This window comes from Dama dama, chromosome 33 (assembly GCF_033118175.1).
Source record: "Dama dama isolate Ldn47 chromosome 33, ASM3311817v1, whole genome shotgun sequence".
NCBI classification, from domain to species: domain Eukaryota; kingdom Metazoa; phylum Chordata; class Mammalia; order Artiodactyla; family Cervidae; genus Dama; species Dama dama.
In genome coordinates, this window is record NC_083713.1 from 38,769,486 (window position 1) to 38,792,234 (window position 22,749).

At 39.0% G+C, this 22,749-nt stretch overlaps 1 protein-coding gene across 2 annotated transcripts in view; it reads left to right on the plus strand.

The window, feature by feature from the left end:
- The window catches only part of PLA2R1 (phospholipase A2 receptor 1), a 120,320-nt gene that overhangs the window by 22,783 nt on the left and 74,788 nt on the right, over nucleotides 1-22,749 (plus strand). For both annotated transcript variants that reach the window (XM_061135344.1, XM_061135343.1), the window contains exons 4-6: nucleotides 13,763-13,936; nucleotides 18,132-18,245; nucleotides 18,733-18,876. In XM_061135344.1, the coding sequence (XP_060991327.1) occupies nucleotides 13,763-13,936; nucleotides 18,132-18,245; nucleotides 18,733-18,876 (432 nt within the window). The remainder of the gene's footprint in view (nucleotides 1-13,762; nucleotides 13,937-18,131; nucleotides 18,246-18,732; nucleotides 18,877-22,749) is intronic.

Here is a 22,749-nt window from a genome sequence, read left to right on the forward strand (position 1 = left end):
TCTTCCATGCCTCCTTTCCCTCCACAAAGTTAACAAAATGCCAGAAAAAAATTAAAACAAAAAGAAATGGAAGAAATTAACTTCAAACAATCTGGTTAATAAGTTGCCTGTAGAACTGTTTTCTAACCTAAGAGCCTGGTGAATAAGAAAGAAAGTAGACTTTGAAATCAGAAAGACCAAGGTTGTAGCCTTGCTTTCTCCCAACAAGGAGATACTGAGTCTCAGTTTCCTCATCATAAAAATGGAGATAATAACAATACCTATTAGGTTAACGAGTAGATCCAATTAGATGATGCGTCTAAGCCACTTATAGTACCTGGTCGGTCAGTTCAGTCACTTAGTTGTGTCCGACTTTTTGTGACTCCATGGATTGCAGCACACCAGGCTTCCCCGTCCATCACCAACTCCCAGAGCTTACTCAAAATCATGTCCATCAAGTCAGTGATCCTATCCAACCATCTCATCCTCTGTTGTCCCCTTTTCCTCCTGCCTTCAATCTTTCCCAGCATCAGAGTTTGTTCCAATGAGTCGGTTCTTCGAATCAGGTGCCCAAAGTATTGGAGTTTCAGCTTCAGCATCAGTCATTCCAATGAATATTCAGGACTGATTTCCTTTAGGATTGACTGGTTGGATCTCCTTGCAGTCCAAGGGACTCTCAAGAGTCCTCCAACATCACAGTTCAAAAGCATCGATTCTTCGGTGTTCAGCTTTCTTTATGGTCCAACTCTCACATCCATGCATGACTACTGGAAAAACCATAGCTTTGACTAGATGGACCTGTGTTGGCAAAGTAATGTCTCTGCTTTTTAATATGCTGTCTAGGTTGGTCATAATTTTTCTTCCAAAGAGCAAGCATCTTTTAATTTCGTGGCTGCAGTCACCATCTGCAGTGAATTTGGAGCCCCCCAAAATAAAGTCTGTCACTGTCTCCATTGTTTCCCCATCTATTTGCCATAAAGTGATGAGACTGGATGCCATTATCTTAGTTTCCTGAATGTTGAGTTTTAAGCCAATTTTTTCACTCTCCTCTTTCACTTTCATCAAGAAGCTCTTTAGTTTTTCTTTGCTTTCTCCCATAAGGGCGGTGTCATCTGCATATCTGAGATTATTGATACTTCTCCTGGCAATCTTGATTCCAGCTTATGCTTCATCCCGCCCAGCATTTTGCATGATGTTCTCTGCATATAAATAAGCAGGGTGAGAAATATAAAGCCTTGACACACTCCTTTCCCAATTTAGAACCAGTATGTTGTTCCATGTCCAGTTCTGTTGCTTGTTGACCTGCATACAGATTTCTCTGGAGGCAGGCAAGGTGGTCTGGTATTCCCATCTCTTGAAGAATTTTCCACAGTTCATTGTGATCCACACAGCCAAAGGCTGTGGTGTAGTTAATAAAGCAGAAGTAGATGTTTTTCTGGAACTCTCTTGCTTTTTCGATGATCCAACGAATGTTGACAATTTGATCTCTGGTTCCTCTGCCTTTCTAAATCCAGCTTGAACAGCTGGAAGTTTACAGTTCACGTACTGTTGAAGCCTGGCTTGGAGAATTTTGAGTATTACTTTTCTCAAAAAAGTGAGGTGAGTGCAATTGAGTGGTATTTTGAACATTCTTTGGCATTGCCTTTCTTTGGGATTGAAATGAAAACTGACCTTTTCTAGTCCTGGGGCCACTGCTGAGTTTTCCAAATTTGCTGGCATATTGAGTGCAACACTTTCACAGCATCATCTTTTAGGATTTGAAGTAGCTTAGCTGGAATCCCATCACCTCCACTAGCTTTGTTCATAGTGATGCTTCCTAAGGCCCACTTGACTTCACATTCTAGGATGTCCAGCTCAAGGTGAGTGATCACACCATCATGGTTATCTGGGTCATGAAGGTCTTTTTTGTTTAGTTCTTCTGTGTATTCTTGCCACCTCTTCTTAATGTCTTCTGCTTCTGTTAGGTCCATACCCTTTCTGTCCTTTATTGTGCCCATCTTTGCATGAAATATTCCCTTGGTATCTCTAATTTTCTTGAAGAGATTTCTAGTCTTTCCCATTCTATTGTTTTCTTTTATTTCTTTGCATTGATCGCTGAGGAAGGCTTTCTTATATCTCCTTGCTATTCTTTGGAACTCTGTATCCAAATGGGTATATCTTTCCTTTTCTCCTTTTCCTTTAGCTTCTCTTCTCTTCTCAGCTATTTGTAAGGCCTCCTCGGACAGCCATTTTGCCTTTTTGCATTTCTTTTTCTTGGGGATGATGTTGATCACTGTCTCCTATACAATGTTACAAACCTCTGCCCATAGTTCTTCAGGCACTCTGTCTATCAGATCTAATCCCTTGAATCTATTTCTCACTTCCACTGTATAATCATAAGGAATTTGATTTAGGTCATACCTGAATGGTCCAGTGGTTTTCCCTACTTTCGTCAATATAAGTCTGAATTTTGCAATAAGGAGTTCATGATCTGAGCCACAGTCAGCTCCCAGTCTTGTTTTTGCTGACTGTATAGAGCTTCTCCATCTTTGGCTGCAAAGAATATAATCAATCTGATTTTGGTATTGATCATCTTGTGATGTCCATGTACAGAGTTTTCTCTTATGTTGTTGGAAGAGGATGCTTGCTATGACCAGTGTGTTCTCTTGGCAAAACTGTTAGCCTTTGCCCTGCTTCATTTTGTACCCCAAGGTCAAATTTCCCTGTTATTCCAGGTATTTCTTGACTTTGTACTTTTGCATTCCAGTCCCCTATAATGAAAAGGACATCTTTTTTGGGTGTTAGTTCTAGAAGGTCTTCATAGAACCATTCAACTTCAGCTTCTTCAGCATTACTGGTTGGGGCATAGACTTTGATTACTGTGATATTGAATGGTTTGCCTTGGAAACAAACAGATCATTCATTGTTTTTGAAATTGCATCCAAGTACTGCATTTCGGACTCTTGTTGACTATGAGGGCTACTCCATTTCTTCTAAGGGATTCTTTCCCACAGTAGTAGATATAATGGTCATCTGAGTTAAATTCACCCATTCCCGTCCATTTTAGTTCACTGATTCCTAACATGTCAACATTCACTCTTGCCATCTCCTGTTTGACCACTTCCAATTTACCTTGATTCATGGTGTCTGAGAAGACTCTTGAGAGTCCCTTGTGCTGCAAGGAGATACAACCAGTCCATCCTAAGGGAGATCAGTCCTGGGTGTTCATTGGAAGGACTGATGTTGAAGCTGAAACTCCAATACTTTGGCCACCTGATGTGAAGAGCTGACTCATTTGAAAAGACCCTGATGCTGGGAAAGATTGAGGGCAGGAGGAGAAGGGGACGACAGAGGATGAGATGGTTGGCTGGCATCATCAACTCGATGGACATGGGTTGGGGTGGACTCTGGGGGTTGGTGATGGACAGGGAGGTCTGGAGTGCTGCGGTTCATGGGGTCACAAAGAGTGGAACACGACTGAGTGGCTGAACTGAACTGAACTGATGGACCTAACATTCCATGTTCCTATGCAATATTGTTCTTTACAGCATTGAACTTTACTTCCATCACCAGTCACATCCACAACTGGGTGTTGTTTTTGCTTTGGCTCCACCTCTTCATTCTTTCTGGAGTTATTTCTCCACTGTTCTCCAGTAGCATATTGGGCACCTACCAACCTGGGGAGTTCATCTTTCAGTGTCCTTCTTTTTGCCTTTTCATAACTGTTTATGGTGTTCTCACGACAGGAATACTGAAGTGGTTTGCCATTTTCTTCTCCAGTGGACCACGTTTTGTCAGAACTCTCCACCATGACCTGTCCATTTTGGGTGGCCCTGCACGGCATGGCTCATAGTTTCATTGAGTTAGACAAGGCTGTGGTCCATGTGAGCAGTTTGATTAGATAATGCATCTAAGCCACTTATCACAGTACCTGGTACTCACCAGGATTACCACCACCATCATCATGTCACCATTAGGTCTAACATTGTTTCAACATGTGCTTCTGAAACAATGATCCTTCCTCTTTATCGTCTTTGTCACCAGCACTAAATTAAGCATAGTGTTAGGACTTAGATCCCTCTCTCCAGAGAACTTGGCCCAGATGGAATACAGGACAGACAGATTTGCTCCATGCCTGGAAATGCAGACTACATTTGATAGGATACTGTAGAATCATATAGTTTAAAATGTAGATCCTTGCCTAGTCCTGGAGATGCAATGAGCATTTGCATTTTTGACAAATGGCCCAGGTGATCCTGTGGCTGATAATTCATCAGACAATTCATAACATGCAAGTAATTCCACATAACATCTATATATAGGGGCGATATTAAGACATTTAGCAACCAATTTAGTATGGGCTATTGGCCAATTCAAGTGGAGACCTTAATGTGAAGGCTTGGAGTCCTGGACAACCACTACTGCTATTAGCCCCTTATCTGCTGTAATGTGAGGGGATGCTGAGGCAGCAAGAGGCACTTGATGAGCTCAAGAGAGCAGCTCTTCACCAATCAGCCTGAAAGTATTTCATTATTTATTAACTGTCAGATCATTAGCCTTCTCCATCTGAATCTGAATGTCTGTGTGGAGGAATATGTGCATGTAATCCCCACACTCCTTAGATCCTTGAGTCTGATGTCACATTTTTTACATCATCTTCTCTTTCCATTTCCATCTCCAATAGATATCATTATTAAAAGTAAATAAACAGAGCCCTGGTTTGAGTTCCCTGAGTCATAGAGCAAATTCCCACTGGCTATCTATTTTAAATACGTTAGTATATCTGTTTCCATGCTACTCTCTCCATTAGTGGGAAGAAGGCTCAAGAGGGAAGGAATATATGTATACGTATGACTGATCTATGTTGATATATGGCAGAAACTAGCACAATATTGTAACTCAAACATCTTACAATAAAAAATTTTTTAGGAAAGTAAATAAACAAATATTAATAAAAGTAACATGTATTTCACATAACCCTAATACTATTTTTTAAACTATACTATTCTCCTTGAGGAGAAGGCAATGGCAACCCACTCCAGTACTCTTGCCTGGAAAATCCCATGGACGGAGGAGCCTGGTGGGCTGCAGTCTATGGGGTCGCTAAGAGTCGGACACGACTGAGCGATTTCACTTTCACTTTTCACTTTCATGCACTGAAGAAGAAAATGGCAACCCACTCCAGTGTTCTTGCCTGGAGAATCCCAGGGACGGGGGAGCCTGGTGGGCTGCCGTCTATGGGGTTGCACAGAGTCAGACACAACTGACGTGACTTAGCAGCAGCAGCATTCTCCTTGAGATTCTTCAAAGAGCACTGTCACCATCCTCTGTCACTTTTAGCCAATTATGGTTTCCCAGGTGGAAGCCTGGGTTTAGTGGTGCCCAGGGCTTCTAGATCCCTGGTCTATCTATTTGTTCAGCTTCCTACAGTTCAGAAGCATCCTCCACTTGACAGCCTGCCAGATTCCAAGTCTCTTGCCCTTTATAAAACCAGCAGAGAGAATGTTTATTTGTACAGTGCTAAATTACAGTTCCAATTTTCTTCCTTTCTTTTACTCTTGGTTCCTGATGGCCAACATAACTCAAAATGATGTGCCAGAGACTGGAATCTGAGCAAACCGATTGCTTTTTCCATGGGGTCAAGAAGTGGACAGGACAGAGAGATTAAAGCAAAGATTCATACTACTGTATCCCATCTTTCTTATTCAGAAATTTTTTTTTATCTCAATGTAGAATGATCCCTATATTTTAAAAAAGTTGATTGTAAGTGAACACAGTGTAAATTTAGTCCTAATAAACACATACTAAAACACACTAGCAGAGAGGGATGTGATAAAACTTCTGTTGCTATAGATCTTCAGGAACAAGGATGACATAGAGGAATCTCTCTGGTTTTATTTAGAGGTGATTCTGAGTCATACTATGTCTGTCCTGGTTGTATGTCTTACCCAGCTGGAGAGTCAGGCTTAGTTAGTTTGAGATATTTTTAGGATACCAGCCTTTGGGTGAAGCCTTCCCCAGTGGCTCAGCATTAAAGAATCTGCCTGCAGTGCAGGAGACACAGGACACACGAGTTTGATCCCTGGGTCAGGAAGATGCCCTGGAGGAGGAAATGGCAACCCACTCCAGTATCCTTGCCTGGAAAATCCCATGACAGAGGAGCCTGGCAGGCTTATTGCTCTGGAGCCTCATTCACCTCATACAGTTTTTATCAGTAATTTGAATGATAGAGCAGATTGGTACCAATTTAGATGTATGACTGCCAACCTCTGCTTCATCAGCAGTATTATTATATCTCTCTTCTCAAGCTTCTCTCTCACTCCCCACAGGGCCATACAAACCTTTCTTCTCCCCTGACTTTCTAACCTTGCCCTACATTCTCCTTCCAAACTCTTAAGAACCAACTTGAAAGAAAATAGGATCCCTCAGAGGGGAAGTTTTGACAACTTCCTGCTCACAGGCCTGCTCTTTAAGCCTACCGTGGTTTGGATCCATCTCTTTTTTCTCCCTCCCAAGCAATAGTGGTCCTCCTCCTACCTAGAGCAAATCTCCCCACCTGGACTCTGCAGCCTCCCATCCAATCTTCTCCAGCTTTATCTCAGTGTTTCTCAAAGCATGGTCCCTGTTCCAGATTGGAAAGGGATATGTAAAAGTATCTCTCTTTACAGATGTCATGATCTTAGATATATAAAATTCTAAAGAATCCACTAAAAAACTACTATAACTAATAAACTCATTCACAGGATACAAGATCCATATACAAAAATCAATTATACTTTAATACAGTATCAATGAACAATCCATAAATTAGATTAAGAAAGCAAATCAAAAAAGAGAGACAGAAGTCCATTTATCATAACATCCAAAAGAATAAAATACTTAGGAAAAATTTAACAAATGACATGAAAAGCTTACATATAAAAACTACAAAACATTGAAAGAAATTAAAGAAAATTAAATAAATGGAAAGACATCCCATGTTCATGTGATCAGAAGGCTTTTTATTGGTAAGATGGCACTACTGCAGCAATCTCTATCAAATCCTAGCTGACTCCTTTGCAGAAATTGACAGGCTCTTCCTAAAATTCATACAGAAATTCAAAGGACCCAGAAGAGTCAAAATAATAATGAAAAAGAAGAAGGAAGTTGGAGGACTTAGATTTCTCAATTTCAAAACTTATGGAAAGCAACAGTAATCAAGACAATCAAAACAATTGTCAAAATGGAATAAAACTCAGACCTACACTTATGATTAATTGATTTCTGACAAGGATGCCAAGACAATTCAATGGGGAAAGAATAGTCTTTTCAAAAAATGGTACAGGAAAACTGGATATTCACATTCAAAAGAATAAAATTGAACTTCTGCCTATCACCATATAAAAAATTAACTCAAGATAGATTTTGAAAACTTATATGGAAGAGATAAGACTATAAAACTGTTAGAAGAATCAGTCAGTTCAGTCATGTCTGACTGTTCGCAACCCCGTGGACTGCAGCATGCCAGGCTTTCCTGTCCATCACCAACTCCTGGAGCTTGCTCAAACTCATTCTTCTTGGAGGAATACACAGGGGTAAAGTTTCATGAATTCTTAGATGTGGCATCAAAATGAAAGCAACAAAAGAAAAAAATAGATAAATTGAACTTCATCAAAATTAAAAATTCTGTGTTTCAAAAGACAAAATCAAGAACATGAAAAGACAACCCAAAAATAGGATAAAATATTTGCAAATCAGATATCTAATAAAGGACCTATATCTGGAATATATAAAGAAAGCTTCAGTTCAGTTCAGTCACTCAGTCGTATCCGACTCTTTGCGACCCCATGAACCGCAGCACACCAGGCCTCCCTGTCCATCACCAACTCCCAGAGTCCACCCAAACCCATGTCCATCGAGTCGGTGATGCCATCCAACTATCTCATCCTCTGTCGTCCCCTTCTCCTCCTGCCCTCAATCTTTCCCAGCATCAGGGTTTTTTCAAATGAGTCAGCTCTTTGCATTAGGTGGCCAAAGTATTGGAGTTTCAGCTTCCACATCAGTCCTTCCAATGAATACTCAGGACTGATCTCCTTTAGGATGGACTGATTGGGTCTCCTTGCAGTCCAAGGGACTCTCAAGTCTTCTCCAACACCACAGTTCAAAAGCATCAATTCTTCAGTGCTCAGCTTTCTTTATAGTCCAACTCTCACATCCATACATGACTACTGGAAAAACCATAGCCTTGACTAGACAGCCCTTTGCTGGCAAAGTAATGTCTCTGCTTTTTAATATGCTGTCTTGATTGGTCAAAGAAAGCTTATAACTCAATAAAAAAGACAAAAGTCCCAATTTAAAAATGGGTAAAATATCTGAATAGACATTTCTCAAAAAAAAAAATTTGACAAATGGCCAATAACCAAAGAAAAGCAGTCAGTATCATGAGCCATTAGGGAAATTAAAACAAAAACCACAGTGAGGTACCACTTTACATCTCACAGGATGGCTACAATCAAAAAGACAGACTAAAATAACAAATGCTGATAAGGTATAGAGAAATTAGAACTCTCATATACTGCTGGAAGGATTGTAAAAAGATACAGCTGCTTTGGAAAACAGTCTGTCAGTTCCTTAAAAGGATAAATACTGGGTTACCATATGACCTGCAATTCTCCTAGCTAATTATCCAGGAGAAATGAAAACACATGCCCACACAAAAATTTGCACACAAATGCTTATAACAACATTATTTATAATAGTCAAAAAATAGAAACAACCCAATGTCTGTCTACTGATGAATACATTAATAACACATAGTATACCCATACAATGGGATATTATTGGGCTATATAAAGAAATGAAGTACTGGTACATGCTACAACATGGATGACCCTTGGACACATTATGCTAAGAACCCAATCACAAAAAGACCACACAGTATAATTCCCTTTATGTGAAATTTTCAGCATAAGCCAATCTATAGAGACAGAAACTAGTTTAGTGGTTGTCTCAGGCTGGGAGTAGGGCTGAGGACTGAGGGAAAAGTGAGGAGTGATTGCTAATGGATATTGGGTTTCTACAAAAATGTTCTAAACTTGATTGTGGTGATGGCTGCACAATGCTTTGAATATACTAAAAACCATTGAACTATATACTTTAAATGGCATGTTATGTAGCATGTTAATTGTATCTCAGCAAAACTATTTTTTTTTTAAGAGTAAATGGGAGTGAGAAATTGGAGAGAGCATATGTATGAAACTATGTGATTAACAGGGGTAGAGAAAAGGCAGAGACTGGGATGGGGAAGCCAAGGGAAGGAGTCTTTTTGTTTCTTGTTTTTTAAGGGTGAGAGACACTAAGTCATCTTGGAGAGCATCTGGAAATGATCAAAGAGAAAGAGGTTGAAGATGCAGGAAAGTGAAACAATTGGTGAAATAAACATGGTCTCTCAGAAGGCAGAAGGAAGTAGGGTCCAGATCCTAGATGGATGGACTGGCCTTTTATGGATGTAAAAACAGCTTCTCTGTAGGAGAGAAGAAAGAGAGCATAGTACAGGTCCAAGAAGGTTGATGGACTAAGTGATGGGGAATATGAGGAGTAACCAGTCCAGAGCTGTGGACTTGGAAGAGGGGAAGAAGGCATGAGAAGTTCGGACAACAGGAAAGGTGTGAAATGAACATGGTGGCTGCTGAGAGAGCAAGCTTACTAGAGAAAACTGGTCAAGTTTCCAGGAAGTATCAGGGGTGGTTGATAATGAATCAATCAGATGACTTTTCTTGGCAGTGCTCATCAGTTGGGTGCAGGCACAGAGCAGGCAAATAATTGGGTTAATCTGCTGAAACAGGCTCCAGAAAGTCACTCATGACTCAGTCCTCATTGTACTCCAAGATTCGACAATAAGTAACAAAACTGATATCATCTCTTTCTTTGGGTTTCTGGGGCCCACACCTACTAGTTTTCTTCTTTCTTTTGTGGCCACCACATCTCATCTTCCTTTAATATCATAGTCTCCTTACCCAGCTATCTTTAGGCATTGATGGGGAATAACATGAAAAAGATGGAACATGGTACCTACTTTCCTGATACTTAATTTTATTAGGAAAAACAGACAACCAGTAAGCAATCACATAATGCATCATTTAATTTCAACTGTGATCAGGGGTACCAAGGAGCATGTAAGGCACTGGGAGCAGGAAGTCCTGACTTGGTTTGGTGTCCCTTTTATAGGAGATTTACTAACAACACACTTTGCAGGGAACAGATATTCAGTAACTATGTGCTGAGTATATGAAAGACCAAAGAGAGAGAAAATAGTAACTTTGTAGCTTGGAGTTGCTCTAATAGTATGTGTTTTTTTTGTTTGTTTGTTTGTTTGCTTTGTAAGAATTCAACCATTTTTTAAGTGGCAGAAAGAGTACACCTGGGACAATGACAAAGTTATATCCTTAGGGAAGACAAAAAAAGCCATACTAGTAGAGAAGAAGAAATGGCTGCATCTCAGTCACAATCTGTAATAAAATCAGTGTTGACTTGACTACGCTTCAGTTCATTAGAAGAGAGGTGTGTTTTGAAAGGGGAAAAAAAATCACCTATTTATAGCATCTTGCAAAAGACTTTTGACAATCTTTCTTCAAATAATAGGAGATACAAAGATATATATGACATCATTGTTTCTGTCAAGGGGCTCATAATTTAGTGACAGAAGAGATGATATAAAGACAACCAAAGATGCAAAGAAATATGATGGTTTACATTAGAATTTTTCGAGAAAAAGTAAGAGTACCAGCCTTCAATCTTGTGTTTTCAGTGGCTTGAAAATAAAAATTAGCTATGAAGAAAGCAAGAGGATTAAGAGTAAACACATGCAGATGTCTCATGCCAAGATGGGAACCTCTGGCAGGAGCAGTTCCAGGGAGTAGTCTTAGAGGCCAAGGTGACCTGCAGGAGGTCTCTTGGGGAGTAGTCTCAGACTCGATACATATGGAAAGGAAAGGAAGAAAGCAGGATTGCTCAGGACTGTGATGCAGGACTGGCGACCCCCACAATGACCCACGAGGAGTTCTCAAGCTGTATTTGGCCCTGGTTGGGGTGAGAGGAGGGGTCTTATAGCTCTGTGGTGACCATCATGGTTTGCAAGCTGCTCTCGAGAAGGGAGAGTGACATTGGGCAATGAGCCTCGTCAGCCAAGGCAGTTGTTGAAGGAGAGGTGACTGCTGGCAGGTGGGGAAGTAAAGTTTGGTCCTGAAGGGAGATCAGAAGAGCACGTCAGGCCAGTGCCCAGGCCCAGTGCCCAGCACCCAGTGCCCAGGCCCAGGGTGGCACTTTCATTCCATTTGTTACCATAAGATCCTCAAATAAGATCCGTGGAGTGATACCCAAGCCATCCAGAGGAGCAAAGACGGGACTGACTGCATAGAAGTATACATTCTTATGTTTAGTTCAAACCAAATTTCAATGACAAATGGACTGGCTTGTTAGAAGATCAGGGGCATCTGTTGCAAACATTTCAGACATTCCTTTTGATTAACCTTGAGAATTAGCACAGATAATACCAAGGCAAGGAAAAGCTAACAAAGCTGAGCAGGGCAATTTGTAGCACAGACAGGATCAGCTGCAAGTCTTTCATCTTAACTGTTTCATGTATCGAATTCAGGCTTTGATGTACAGAATTCGGGTTTCTGCAAAAGGCTGTGTTTAGGTAGCTCAATCCACGTGCTGTTGAAAGGGCAGGACCTTCCCTTGCCAATTCTTGGCAAAAATGGGAACAAGATCGACTGAAGTGTCATCCAGGCCTTTTCTTATCCTGACATGGCTTATCCTGGAGGCTTATAGTTAGGACTCATTACCGAATCTTTCCCCAAGGCAGGTTGAGGTGAGGTACCCTGCACCCAGATCTCTCCACTGACATTCTCTCCAGTCTCCTCTTCTGATCTCTTATCATATTCTAGTAGTCAGGGGCTATTTGCACCTGCTCTTCTTAGGAAGTGCTTCAGATGTTTTCTTTCAAGCCTGTGTTTCCCAGTATTTGCATTGTGGACCATCTGCATTAGAATGTGGACCACCTGCATCAGGAATATGTTTGAAAGTCAGGTTTCTGAATCCCACCCCAGACCTACCAATTCAGAATCTCTGAGAAGGAGAACCAGGAATCTGTGTTTTTTTCAGAAGTCTGCTAAATGATTTTTATGCACAATGAAGCACCCCCCTGCTCCTGTCTCATGGACTCAGCTCTCACACAGGATGAATAGGGCTAAAATGAAGTCTGATAATGCTTAGCATGTTGTCCATCTCACAGATGGCTCAGTTAAAAAACTGGAAATGGTCTCTAAGGACTCAGACTCAATGTGGAAATTTCAAACATCAGAGCAAGATGATTACTAGAAGCATCCTCCTTCCCTTCTCCTCCTTTCCTACACGTTTTCTTTGGTGATATAGACTTGTCTTCTGCCCTCCTTCAATCTTGGATCCTTCTATAAATACATGTGTTGGTCAGGGAACTTGGTAGACAATCTCAGATTTAATATATTTATGTTTAATAACTTCTCATTAACTAACTCAGTACTGGGGAAAGCACGTTGCAACCAGACATGAAAACAAACTTTTGCATTCCCAAGGGAACCATCTAACTAAGCATTGTGTCAAAAAGAAAGCAAACAAAAAAGATTTCATATTGTCAAATAAGTTTGAAGTATAGTGAATTAAAAGCGAGCCTTTTCTTTACTAGAGAACTCAGAGCCTTTAATATGCTAGTGTACATTATGAATTCCCCTGAGGATATTACATATGCACTGCATCCCAGCTTCTCTTGGGGAGCTCTTGAAATTGTAACACAATGTGGATTGCACTTTGGGAAAGATTGTTCTAGATTTTAGCAGATTGCCTGACCATAAGTTACACTCTTGCTGTTGCATAGTTCACACCGTCTACATTCTGAAATTTTTTGCCTGAGTTTGATTTCAGGTAATTACTATGACTGCTTAGGTTCACCTTGGGGTTTGATTTAAAATTTCATCAAAAGTGCTTTTGCTTTCATTTTCTGTCATTTTAAGAAACTTCAGATTTCAGATCCATTTTTCATACTTTATTAAGTTTACATTTAAGCAAACTACTCAATGCTTGGCCAATGTTTTGCAAGTGGATTTTGTTTCTCCTCCTTTTGGTTCAAAGAATTTTAAAACATCTTTTAAAATTGAATTATCAGTGGAGAACAGAGAAGCCTGGCAGTCCACAGTGTCGCAAAGATTCGGACACCACTTGTGACTGAACAACAACAGAAGTTGATTTATGGTGAAAGAACTTTCTTAAACTAAATATCAATGTTCCTGTTATCAGTGTTTATTTGAAAACTTCTGTTCATTAGAGACTCCTATTTCTACTTTATCCCTTTTAGTCTGTCTAGTGTTTTGGTATTTGCAGGGAAAAGCCTTCTGAAACAGCATTTGCATCTATCTTAAATAAATATTTCAATTCATACAGTTTTCAGTATAAAGTTCTGTCTGCTTTTTAAAGAATTCAGGTGTTATTTTCACAAATACTTCACTTATATTTACTTCTCTTAAATGGCTACTATCATTTTCTCAGAAAAGGTCAGAGCATCTTTATTGATAATTTCTTGAATTTCCTTTAAATCTTGAACAAGTTTTACCATAAAGTGCCAATGGGAAAACAATACAGATTTTTGTCGTAAAGACCTAATCAAGAATAGATAAGAGCACTGAAGTTTTAGGAATTACAAGTTGAATTCATGCCATTCAAATTAATCTCAGAAGTATATCACTGTATAGATATAATAAGGTTATAATGTTCTAATGGATTTTGCTTTCAGCATCCACAGAGGTGGGCTGTGATGCAGTCTGGGAGAAGGATCTCCATTCACGCATTTGCTACCAATTCAACATGCTTTCCTCCCTCTCCTGGAGTGAGGCTCATTCTTCATGCCAGATGCAAGGAGGTGCTTTATTAAGTATTGCAGATGAGACTGAAGAAAATTTCGTAAGGAGTAAGTAGGTGTATAATGCACATTGATGTTGGTACAATTAAAATGATGTTGTTTACAAGTATGTCCAGGTATGCCAAGATGTCTTCTGGAAAAAAATTCCCTTGGAAAATATTCTTTTATTAACATGGTCCAAAGTCACACCCAGAATTTTAACCTGAACCCTGGGCCATTCCATCTGACACCTGGCAATGTCTCTCTTGTTTTCTCCACCTTGGAAAAGACATGTTGAGGTCACAGCAAGGGACCTAGGAGAATCTGCAGCTCTAACAAGTGAATATGGGAGACTTCTGAAGTTAACTCCGAATTCCTCCTTTGGTGGAGATCTTAGCCATTCTGTTTCCATTAATAAATATAAGCTGTTTACTAATTAAACAAAATCTTACCTGTCTGTCACTACGTGCAGTATGTAGTAGGCTTTCCACTGGATGCCAAAGAACTTAAAATTTGATTGGAAAAGCAAAGGTACACACATGTTAACTAACACTATAAAATAATAACATAAACTGTCAAGAGTGCTAATGAGCTGGGTCTTATTTTTTTTACCTCTCACCTAAACTCTCTTCTTACTTCTCTTTTATAGATTAAATGTTTGTAGATATTTACATAGAGCAATTTCAATTTTTTTGGAAACATTTGAAAGTGTCACAAAATTAGCCACTTTCATGAAAAATTTCTGACTTTTTTTCAAATTATGTTGCACATATTTATTCTAGAATAACAATAATAAAATTATTCTAGGATCATTTTAAAAGTTCAAGTATACAGAAAGAAAAACAAAAGAAAAATCTCTCATAGTTCCACAATCCAAAGATAGCCATTTTTTTCCCTGCAAAATCTCACATAAATGCATGTATGCATACATTCACAGTATCTATGAAGAATGATATTGAATAAAAACATGAGGCAGTTGTGCGAGGCTAGGAGCTGGAACCAAAGAGCCCCCTGTGTGGGTTTGAATCCCACCTCCATCACCTACTAGCAGGGCTAAAAAGATAATTTAACCTCTCTGTGCCTCAACTTCTCCCCTCTATCAAATGAAAATAACAACAATGCCTACTCTTTGGCAGCGCGGAGTACATGTCATAGTGCAGGTGAAATTTTAGAAAAGTGTCCGGCACACATAACAAACACGCAGTGTGTATTGACCACTTAACAGCAACTATGGTACAAATGCTTATGTAATTTACATGTATAATGAACATCTGTCCATGTCTAGAAATAAAGGTTTACATTATAAGTTTCAGTGGTTACATAGCGATCCAGGTTAGTGATAATATATTTAGCTAATCTCTAATATTAGATAGGGATAGGTGGATAAAATTCTTTGTTTTTATTTCTCTTTTTATCACTATTGAAAACCATCCCTGCACATACCTTTGTGCATAGATCCCCAATTATTTCTCTGTAAGTTTTTAGTAGTGGATTCACTGGGTGGAAGGGGAAGCACATTTTAAGGCTTTTGAAAGTCATTAATACCTTCCAGAAGAATGGTAACAGATGTGTGAACAGTATGTATCGGCTGCTTTCCCCACAGATATGCAGAAGTGGGAAATTATCAGTGAAACTCAATTTGAGTGAGTCATATTGCAGGAAAACACCCATTTCCAATATCAATATTAGCCTTTAATGGTATTCATAGAAAATTTTGTGTACTATTTATGAATTATAATTGTTATCTACTTCAATTGCTGGAATATCTAATAAGAGGGTTTGGACTTACTCATCAAACTTGAATACAGATGAAATAAATAAGATATGTCAGAGACTTTGATTTAAACACCACAGTTTTATGATTAGATTTTGGAGATTGTTTGGAAAAACCGAAGTCTTTTCATAAAGATGGAAGCTTGTTTTGACTAAGGTATTTTTTTAATGATGAGAATAGTCTACTGTTTGTTGACTGTAGTCTACAAACTACAAAATAGTCTACTGTTGTTAATTGCTGATGAACATTAGCCATGTTACAAGGAATTATCCAAGCTGCCACAAACGCCAAGAAATAGCCAAAGAAATTTAAATTTGAATTTATTATTATAGAATTGTGAGCCCATTTACTTGTGAAGCTAAATAGATTATTTTTGTACTTTTAAACACAGCTTATAAATTACACAATGATTTTCTATGTATTGTTAGAACAGAGAGGTTATTCAAAATAACTCTAAGATAAGAATAATTAATACTTAAATATTTTAAGTAGGTTACTTGAAAGCATCACTTGGCACTTGACCCAATATGAAATGTGGACATTTCTCCATCTTATCAATCCATCTTCCATTTTTCCTCTTGTTATGATGACACCAGATAGATGATTTAATCAAATGGTGGTCTTCCCAGGTGGCTCAGTGGTAAAGAATCCGCCTGCAAAGCAGGAGACTCAGGTTTAATCCCTGAGTTGCGATGATCCCTTGGAGAAGAAAATGGCAACCCACTCCAGTATTTTTGCCTAGGAAATCCCATGAACAGAGGAGCCTGGCGGGCTATTGTCCACGGGGTAGCAAAGAGTCAGACATGACTTAGCAACTAAACAACAACAACAACAAAGCTTTTGGAAGGACTGACCAAATAGACATTACGAAGAGACTCATGTTTATGCCACAGAATCTTGGAAGGGCAGGGCCCATGAATGTTACGCTGTTCAGTGATTTAGGGGATCTCCAAATTATAAAACACCTTTTTCTCTTTCCTTAAAGGTTTAGGTTCTTCTAGTTTTCCACTGTTGTGTTGAGATGCCCTATCACAGAAGGCTCTGGAGCCTTGTGATGTGAATGCACTATCCTTGCAACCTGGGTGACCATGCAATCGATCATCCCAACTGAGACTCTTTTGAGAGTAAAAGGGGCTGCCATTAATACTTACTCTGGAACTACCAGCATAAGCCATGAATTTTCCAGGCAAACTGGGACAGTCACCCTATTTATAACTCTTATCTGTCAGGGTCTCAGTCTCAGGCAGGGCCCCTGCATCTGGCTCAGAAGAAATTGAGTTCTGAAGCAGATGAATCATAAGGGATCAATGCCCTCCTTTATATATGAAAAGATTAAATGGCAACATTTAAAAATGTTGCACAATTAGTTACTTTCACTAAAGCCTTTAACACTAGTTTTTTACCCCAGATTTTATAGCACAAGTAGCACGTATTTATTCTAGAATAATTTTTAAAGTTCACATACACAGAAAAATCAAAGAAAATTTTCCTCTAATTCTATAATTTTGATAACCATATTTTTCTACACAAGCATGTCAATGCACATGTTTCTATGTAGCATTTATAACAAAAATGGCATTGAATTTAAAAGGAGGAACTGTGGCACAGTAGTTAGGAGCAGAGGCCACAGGGTCAGCCTGCCAGGAGACACTCTCCCACCTCCAGCTGAAGAAGCATTTGCACAGCTCATGGCCTGACCTGCTGCTGATTGCTCTGGATACCCTGTTCCCTAGGATGATGCTCTCCTTTTGGCCAGACAGCTCCCACTCCTTAACTGGGGAGCCATCTCCCTGCTTGCTTCGGCATACCTTAAATTTGAAGACTTGCCTCCCAACACTAGTAGTACTTAATCTGCTTTCCTCTCCCTTGCCAGATTCCTAAAAAACAAAAAAGGTCCCCTAAATTGTTCCATTTTTTAACTGTGAAATGTTTCAAGAGTGGAAAAATTATGAAAAGTGGAAAAATTATATCTGTATGCACACATACCCATTATACAGATTTAATAGCATTTCTTCCTATTCCTTTTGTTCAGGCCTGAGGTGGCCTCAGCATACTAGAGTCCTGAGCCTCCAGACTGAGGCCTCCAGACACACATGGTAAAAGAAGGAAGACAGAGGGGCACTTTCTAGGACTGGCCCTGGGCACTTTCTCCTTCACGCTCTAGAACTCTCAAGTGCCTGAGTTCACACAAGTCGGATGGTCTCAAATTTGTAACCATGAACTCGATGGATTGATGACCACTGAGAGGCAGCATTCCTGGGTGCCTAGATTAAGCACTTCACAGCTGCTTCAGTGAGCCTTTAGGAAACCGCCGTGTTTCTTAGGCTGGCCTTTTTTACTCTGAACCACCAGGGTGGGGTTTAGTAGCACTCAAACCCCTTTCTAACACTGATGGAGTTAATTTATGAATCCATGCTCCAGGAATAGGAAAACAAGAAATAAGTGTAATGTTAATTTTGTTTTTGAAACTCCATATTTCTCTTATTTCAGAGCACTTGGGCAGTGAAGCAGTGGAAGTATGGATGGGTCTGAATCAGCTGGATGAAGATGCTGGCTGGCAGTGGTCTGATAGAACACCACTCAACTATCTGAACTGGAACCCAGGTACCTGCAGCGTTTTGCATACCTTTGACTGGGGGACTTACCCCACAGCCTAAATATTAATATTTCCCATGTACGTATACAACACATTATTGTGAAAGTGGCTTATAAGTGTTTTTTAAAGCCTGATTGAATTTCTATAAGGCATGCTTTTCCGAACAAGAAATGGAGGCCAAGAAGGTAAGCCATTTAGCCAAGGTTTCAGAAGGATTTGGGTCAAAGCCAAGATTCTAGTCAGTTGTTTTAAAAATAGCAACAGATTGAAAAATCTCTCTCTACCCTAAAACAATAAAATCAGCTGTTTCTATCTTTGGGAAATCATTTCACTGTCATGCCTAGACTTCAACTGCAAAATCATAAATATACTATCTTACAGAATTACTACATATGCCAAAGAGAAAGGTTGTCTCCTTGATGCTAAAACTACATTTCAGTATATATTAAACTGCTTTTGCTTCTAACAGTAAGTACACAAACATTGTGTTTTCAGAAATAAATTTTGAGCCATTTGTTGAATATCACTGTGGAACATTTAATGCATTTATGCCAAAGGCCTGGAAAAGTCGGGATTGTGAGTCTACCTTGCCCTACGTGTGTAAAAAATATCTAAATCCCACTGATCATGGACTAGTTGGTGAGTGTTTCTATGTTGTTTTTATGAGTTGTTTGCTTGTCCTCTCAATATATTCAAATTCCTCTATTTTTTGCTAATAATTTATAATTTAAACTTAGCTAAAACTAGTCTTTATACAAATAAAAATGTGTATGAGATAAGATCTGTTATTCCCAAGGCACCATGAATTTAACAAATGCATTTAGGTTTTTACTAAAAACTAAAGCAGAATAATCTAAGTATAGAAAATATCTTCTCCCTCTCTTTTTAAAAAATTGGCATTCTTACTCATTCTGCTTAGAAAAATAAGATATGCTTCCTTTTCTATTCTAGTTGAGTTTTATTTATGATTACCCTAGAAATTAAACATATAAATTAGAAAATAGTTTTATAAAATTCTTTACTTCATTGATCTCCTATCATACTCTGTATCTCTTATTAGTAATATTTTCTCCTCAAAATAACAAACAAAACTTTTAGGTGTACCTAAGACTTAAATACCACATAATTACAATCTAGTACCTGAAGCCCAGTTACTTCCACTCTTAAGATCTATTACTTCTTTTTAATTTTATGGAATTAATGTCTTAACTCAGCAAGTAGAGATAAAAATATAGCCATTTTTAAAAGAATCATTACCAGCATAATTAGAAACAATTCTTTAAAAAGATTTTTTTTTGTATTTGGAAACAACAGTTCTTTTTCAGATTCTTTTCCATTATAGGTCATGACAAAATACTGAATATAGTTCCCTGTTTTATACAGTAGGTCCTTGTTCTTTATCTATTTTATATATAGTAGTGTGTATCTGTTAATCCCAAATTTCTAATTTATCCCATCTTTCCCCTTTAGTAATCATAAGTTTGTTTACAGTGTCTGTGAGTCTATTGTCAATAAGTTCATTTGTACCATTTTTTTAGGTTCCATATATAAGTGATATAACATATTTATCTTTGCCTGAGTTACCTCACTTAATATGAAATTTCTAGGTCCATCCATGTTGCCACAAATGGCATTATATCATTCATTTTTATGGCTGAGTAGTATTCCATTATATATATATATATATATATATATATATATATACATATATTCCATCATATATATTTATACATACCATATCTTCTTTATCCACTCATCTGTTGATGGACATTTAGGTTTCTTCCATGTCCTGGCTATTGTAAATAGTGCTGCTATGAACATTGGGATGCATGTATCTTTCTTAATTAGAGCTTTTGTCTTTTTTGTATATATGTCCAGGAGTGGGATTACTGGGTCAAGTGGTAGTTTGTTGGTCCTTTATTGGACCAGAACCTGGTGGTCCAGAGTCGACAATAAGAGAGTGAAAGAAGGAAAGAGGCTAATATTCCCTGGGTTATGCAGCTGGCTTTCATGCTCCAGGGAATCAGCCAGAAATATATATATATATATATATATATATATAGAGAGAGAGAGAGAGAGAGAGAGAGAGAGAAAAGAAAGAAAGACATGGGGACCCAAGCTCTGATGGAGCAAAGGTGTTTTAATCAACATGGTGTGGGTATATATACTGTCTTACAAGGTAGTTATTCTCAGCAAAGATAAAGATTAAAATTCCAGACTTAACAAAACATAAGGCGATCCCTACTAAAGAGAGAGAGTTGTAAACAATCACTTTTTACCATATGGTTCATAAGAAGGAAGAGGGTGCTTATCACCATATTGAAAAACTAATGAAGGAAATGCCTGGATTCCTCAGCCCCGGGAAAGGCGTGCCTTTCCTTTTAATTCCTGAACATTCAGGATTAGTAAGGACCAGAGGATTCCTGACAGATCCAAAACAGCACACAGGAAGCCTCCTGTTAAATGCTTCCTGACAGTAGTTCTATTTTTAGTTTTGTAAGGAATCTCCACAATGTTCTCCATAGTGGCTGCACCGTTTACATTCCCACCAACAGTGTAGAAGGGTTCCCTCTTCTCTACACCTCCTTACAATTAAGCTTTAACTTTTATTTTCCTTTAAGTAGCTAAATCTAAAGATATTATGGAATATGGGGGTGGGTAGAAGAAGCACTTCATCATTTTTTTCTCTAGAGATTTTTTTCATTATGTCAGAAATGTGTTGACATTGCTATGGCTTATTATCATCCTGTCCCTCTCTCTTTTCCTCTCATTTTCTTGCCTCAATTTCTTCTACCTTGATTTTTTTTTTTTTTCCTTATGCCCTCCTGCACATCCTCCTGCTATCCTTCTTTTCTTCTATTTTATTTGCTGTCCTGATCTATTAATTGAGGTCAGGAGACCAGAAATAATGACAGTTAGGCTAAGTTTGTTTGGATTATTTGGTGCTGTTTCAGGTCCAACAAATACTTTTGATGATCACATCCAGTATCTTCAGACTGTGTATCCAAGGTCCCCAGGTTCCTTACTTGTCTCCACCTTTGCATCAATCAGAGAATTCCCATGTTATCTTTTTATCTTAGTTTTAGAGTGAAATTTAGGTTCATTTTTTAAAGGGGTTCTGTGATTATGTTTTTAGGTTGATATTGATCTACCTAAATGTTCTAACATTCTTCCACTGTGATTCTAATCTCTGTTAGAGACCTAGAAGCAATTTTGAAAGAATTGTTTCCTAAAGTCTTGTTTCCTAAATTAGTAGTGAAGTTGTTTCTAAGTTAGTGCTGAAGGGAGGCACCCAGTTGTAGGTAATGTGAAGTGAAAGTCATTCAGTCGTGTCCAACTGTTTGCAACCCCATGGACTGTACAGTCCATGGAATTCTCCAGGCCAGACTACTGGAGTGTATAGCCTTTCTTTTCTCCAGGGTGTCTTCCCAACCCAGGGATCGAATCCAGGTCTCCCACATTGCAGGCAGATTCTTTACCTGCTGAGCCACAAAGGAAGCAGTTGTAGGTAATAAAATAAAGTAAAAATGCTGTCATCAGCCTGGGGGCAAGCTCCTGGAACAAGACAGTCAAAATGCGCACATACGTAGCTGCCTTCCCTGAGAGTGTCAAAGCATTGTGGCATTGTTCTCCTGTAAGTCGAAGCCAGAGTCCATCTGAGCCCAGAGAGACCCCAGAGGCACTCAGACTGACCCTCAAAATGAAAGCTATTATCTCCGCTCTAGAGAAAATGGCCAGAGAATTTTGAATTCTTTTCAGCTGAGAATAAATATCTATCCCCGCACCTAATACTGTGTATAAAATCCTTTAAAAACCATTTAAGTTGTGTTTCATAACACTCCTCTTTCAGTGTAAGAAGACTTAAATGGCAGCTCCAACTGCTAAATTTTATATATTTTTTAATTTAGTGAATTTATTTTTTTATTGAAGGATAATTGCTTTACAGAATTTTGTTGATTTCTGTCAAATCTCAGCATGAATCAGCCATATGTACACATATATCCGCTCCCTTTTGAACCTCCCTCCCATCTCCCTCCCCACCCCACCCTCTAGGTTGGTCCAGAGCCCCTGTTTGAGTTTCCTGAGCCAGACAGCAAATTCTCCTTGGCTTTCTATTTTACATATGGTAATGTAAGTTTCCATGTTACTCCTTCCGTACATCTCAACCTCTCTTCCCCTCTCCCCATGTCCATAAGCCTATTCTCTATGTCTGTTTCTCCATTGCTGCCCTATAAATAAATTCTTTAGTACCATTTTTCTACATTCCACATACATGCATTCAGTTCAGTTCAGTTCAGTTGCTCAGTCGTGTCCAACTCTTTGCGACCCCATGAATCACAGCATACCAGGCCTCCCTGTCCATCACCAACTCCTGGAGTTTACCCAAACTCATGTCCATTGAGTCAGTGAGGCCATCCAGCCATCTCATCCTCTGTCATCCTCTTCTCCTCCTGCACCCAATCCCTCCCAGCATCAGGGTCTTTTCCAGTGAGTCAACTCTTTGCATGAGGT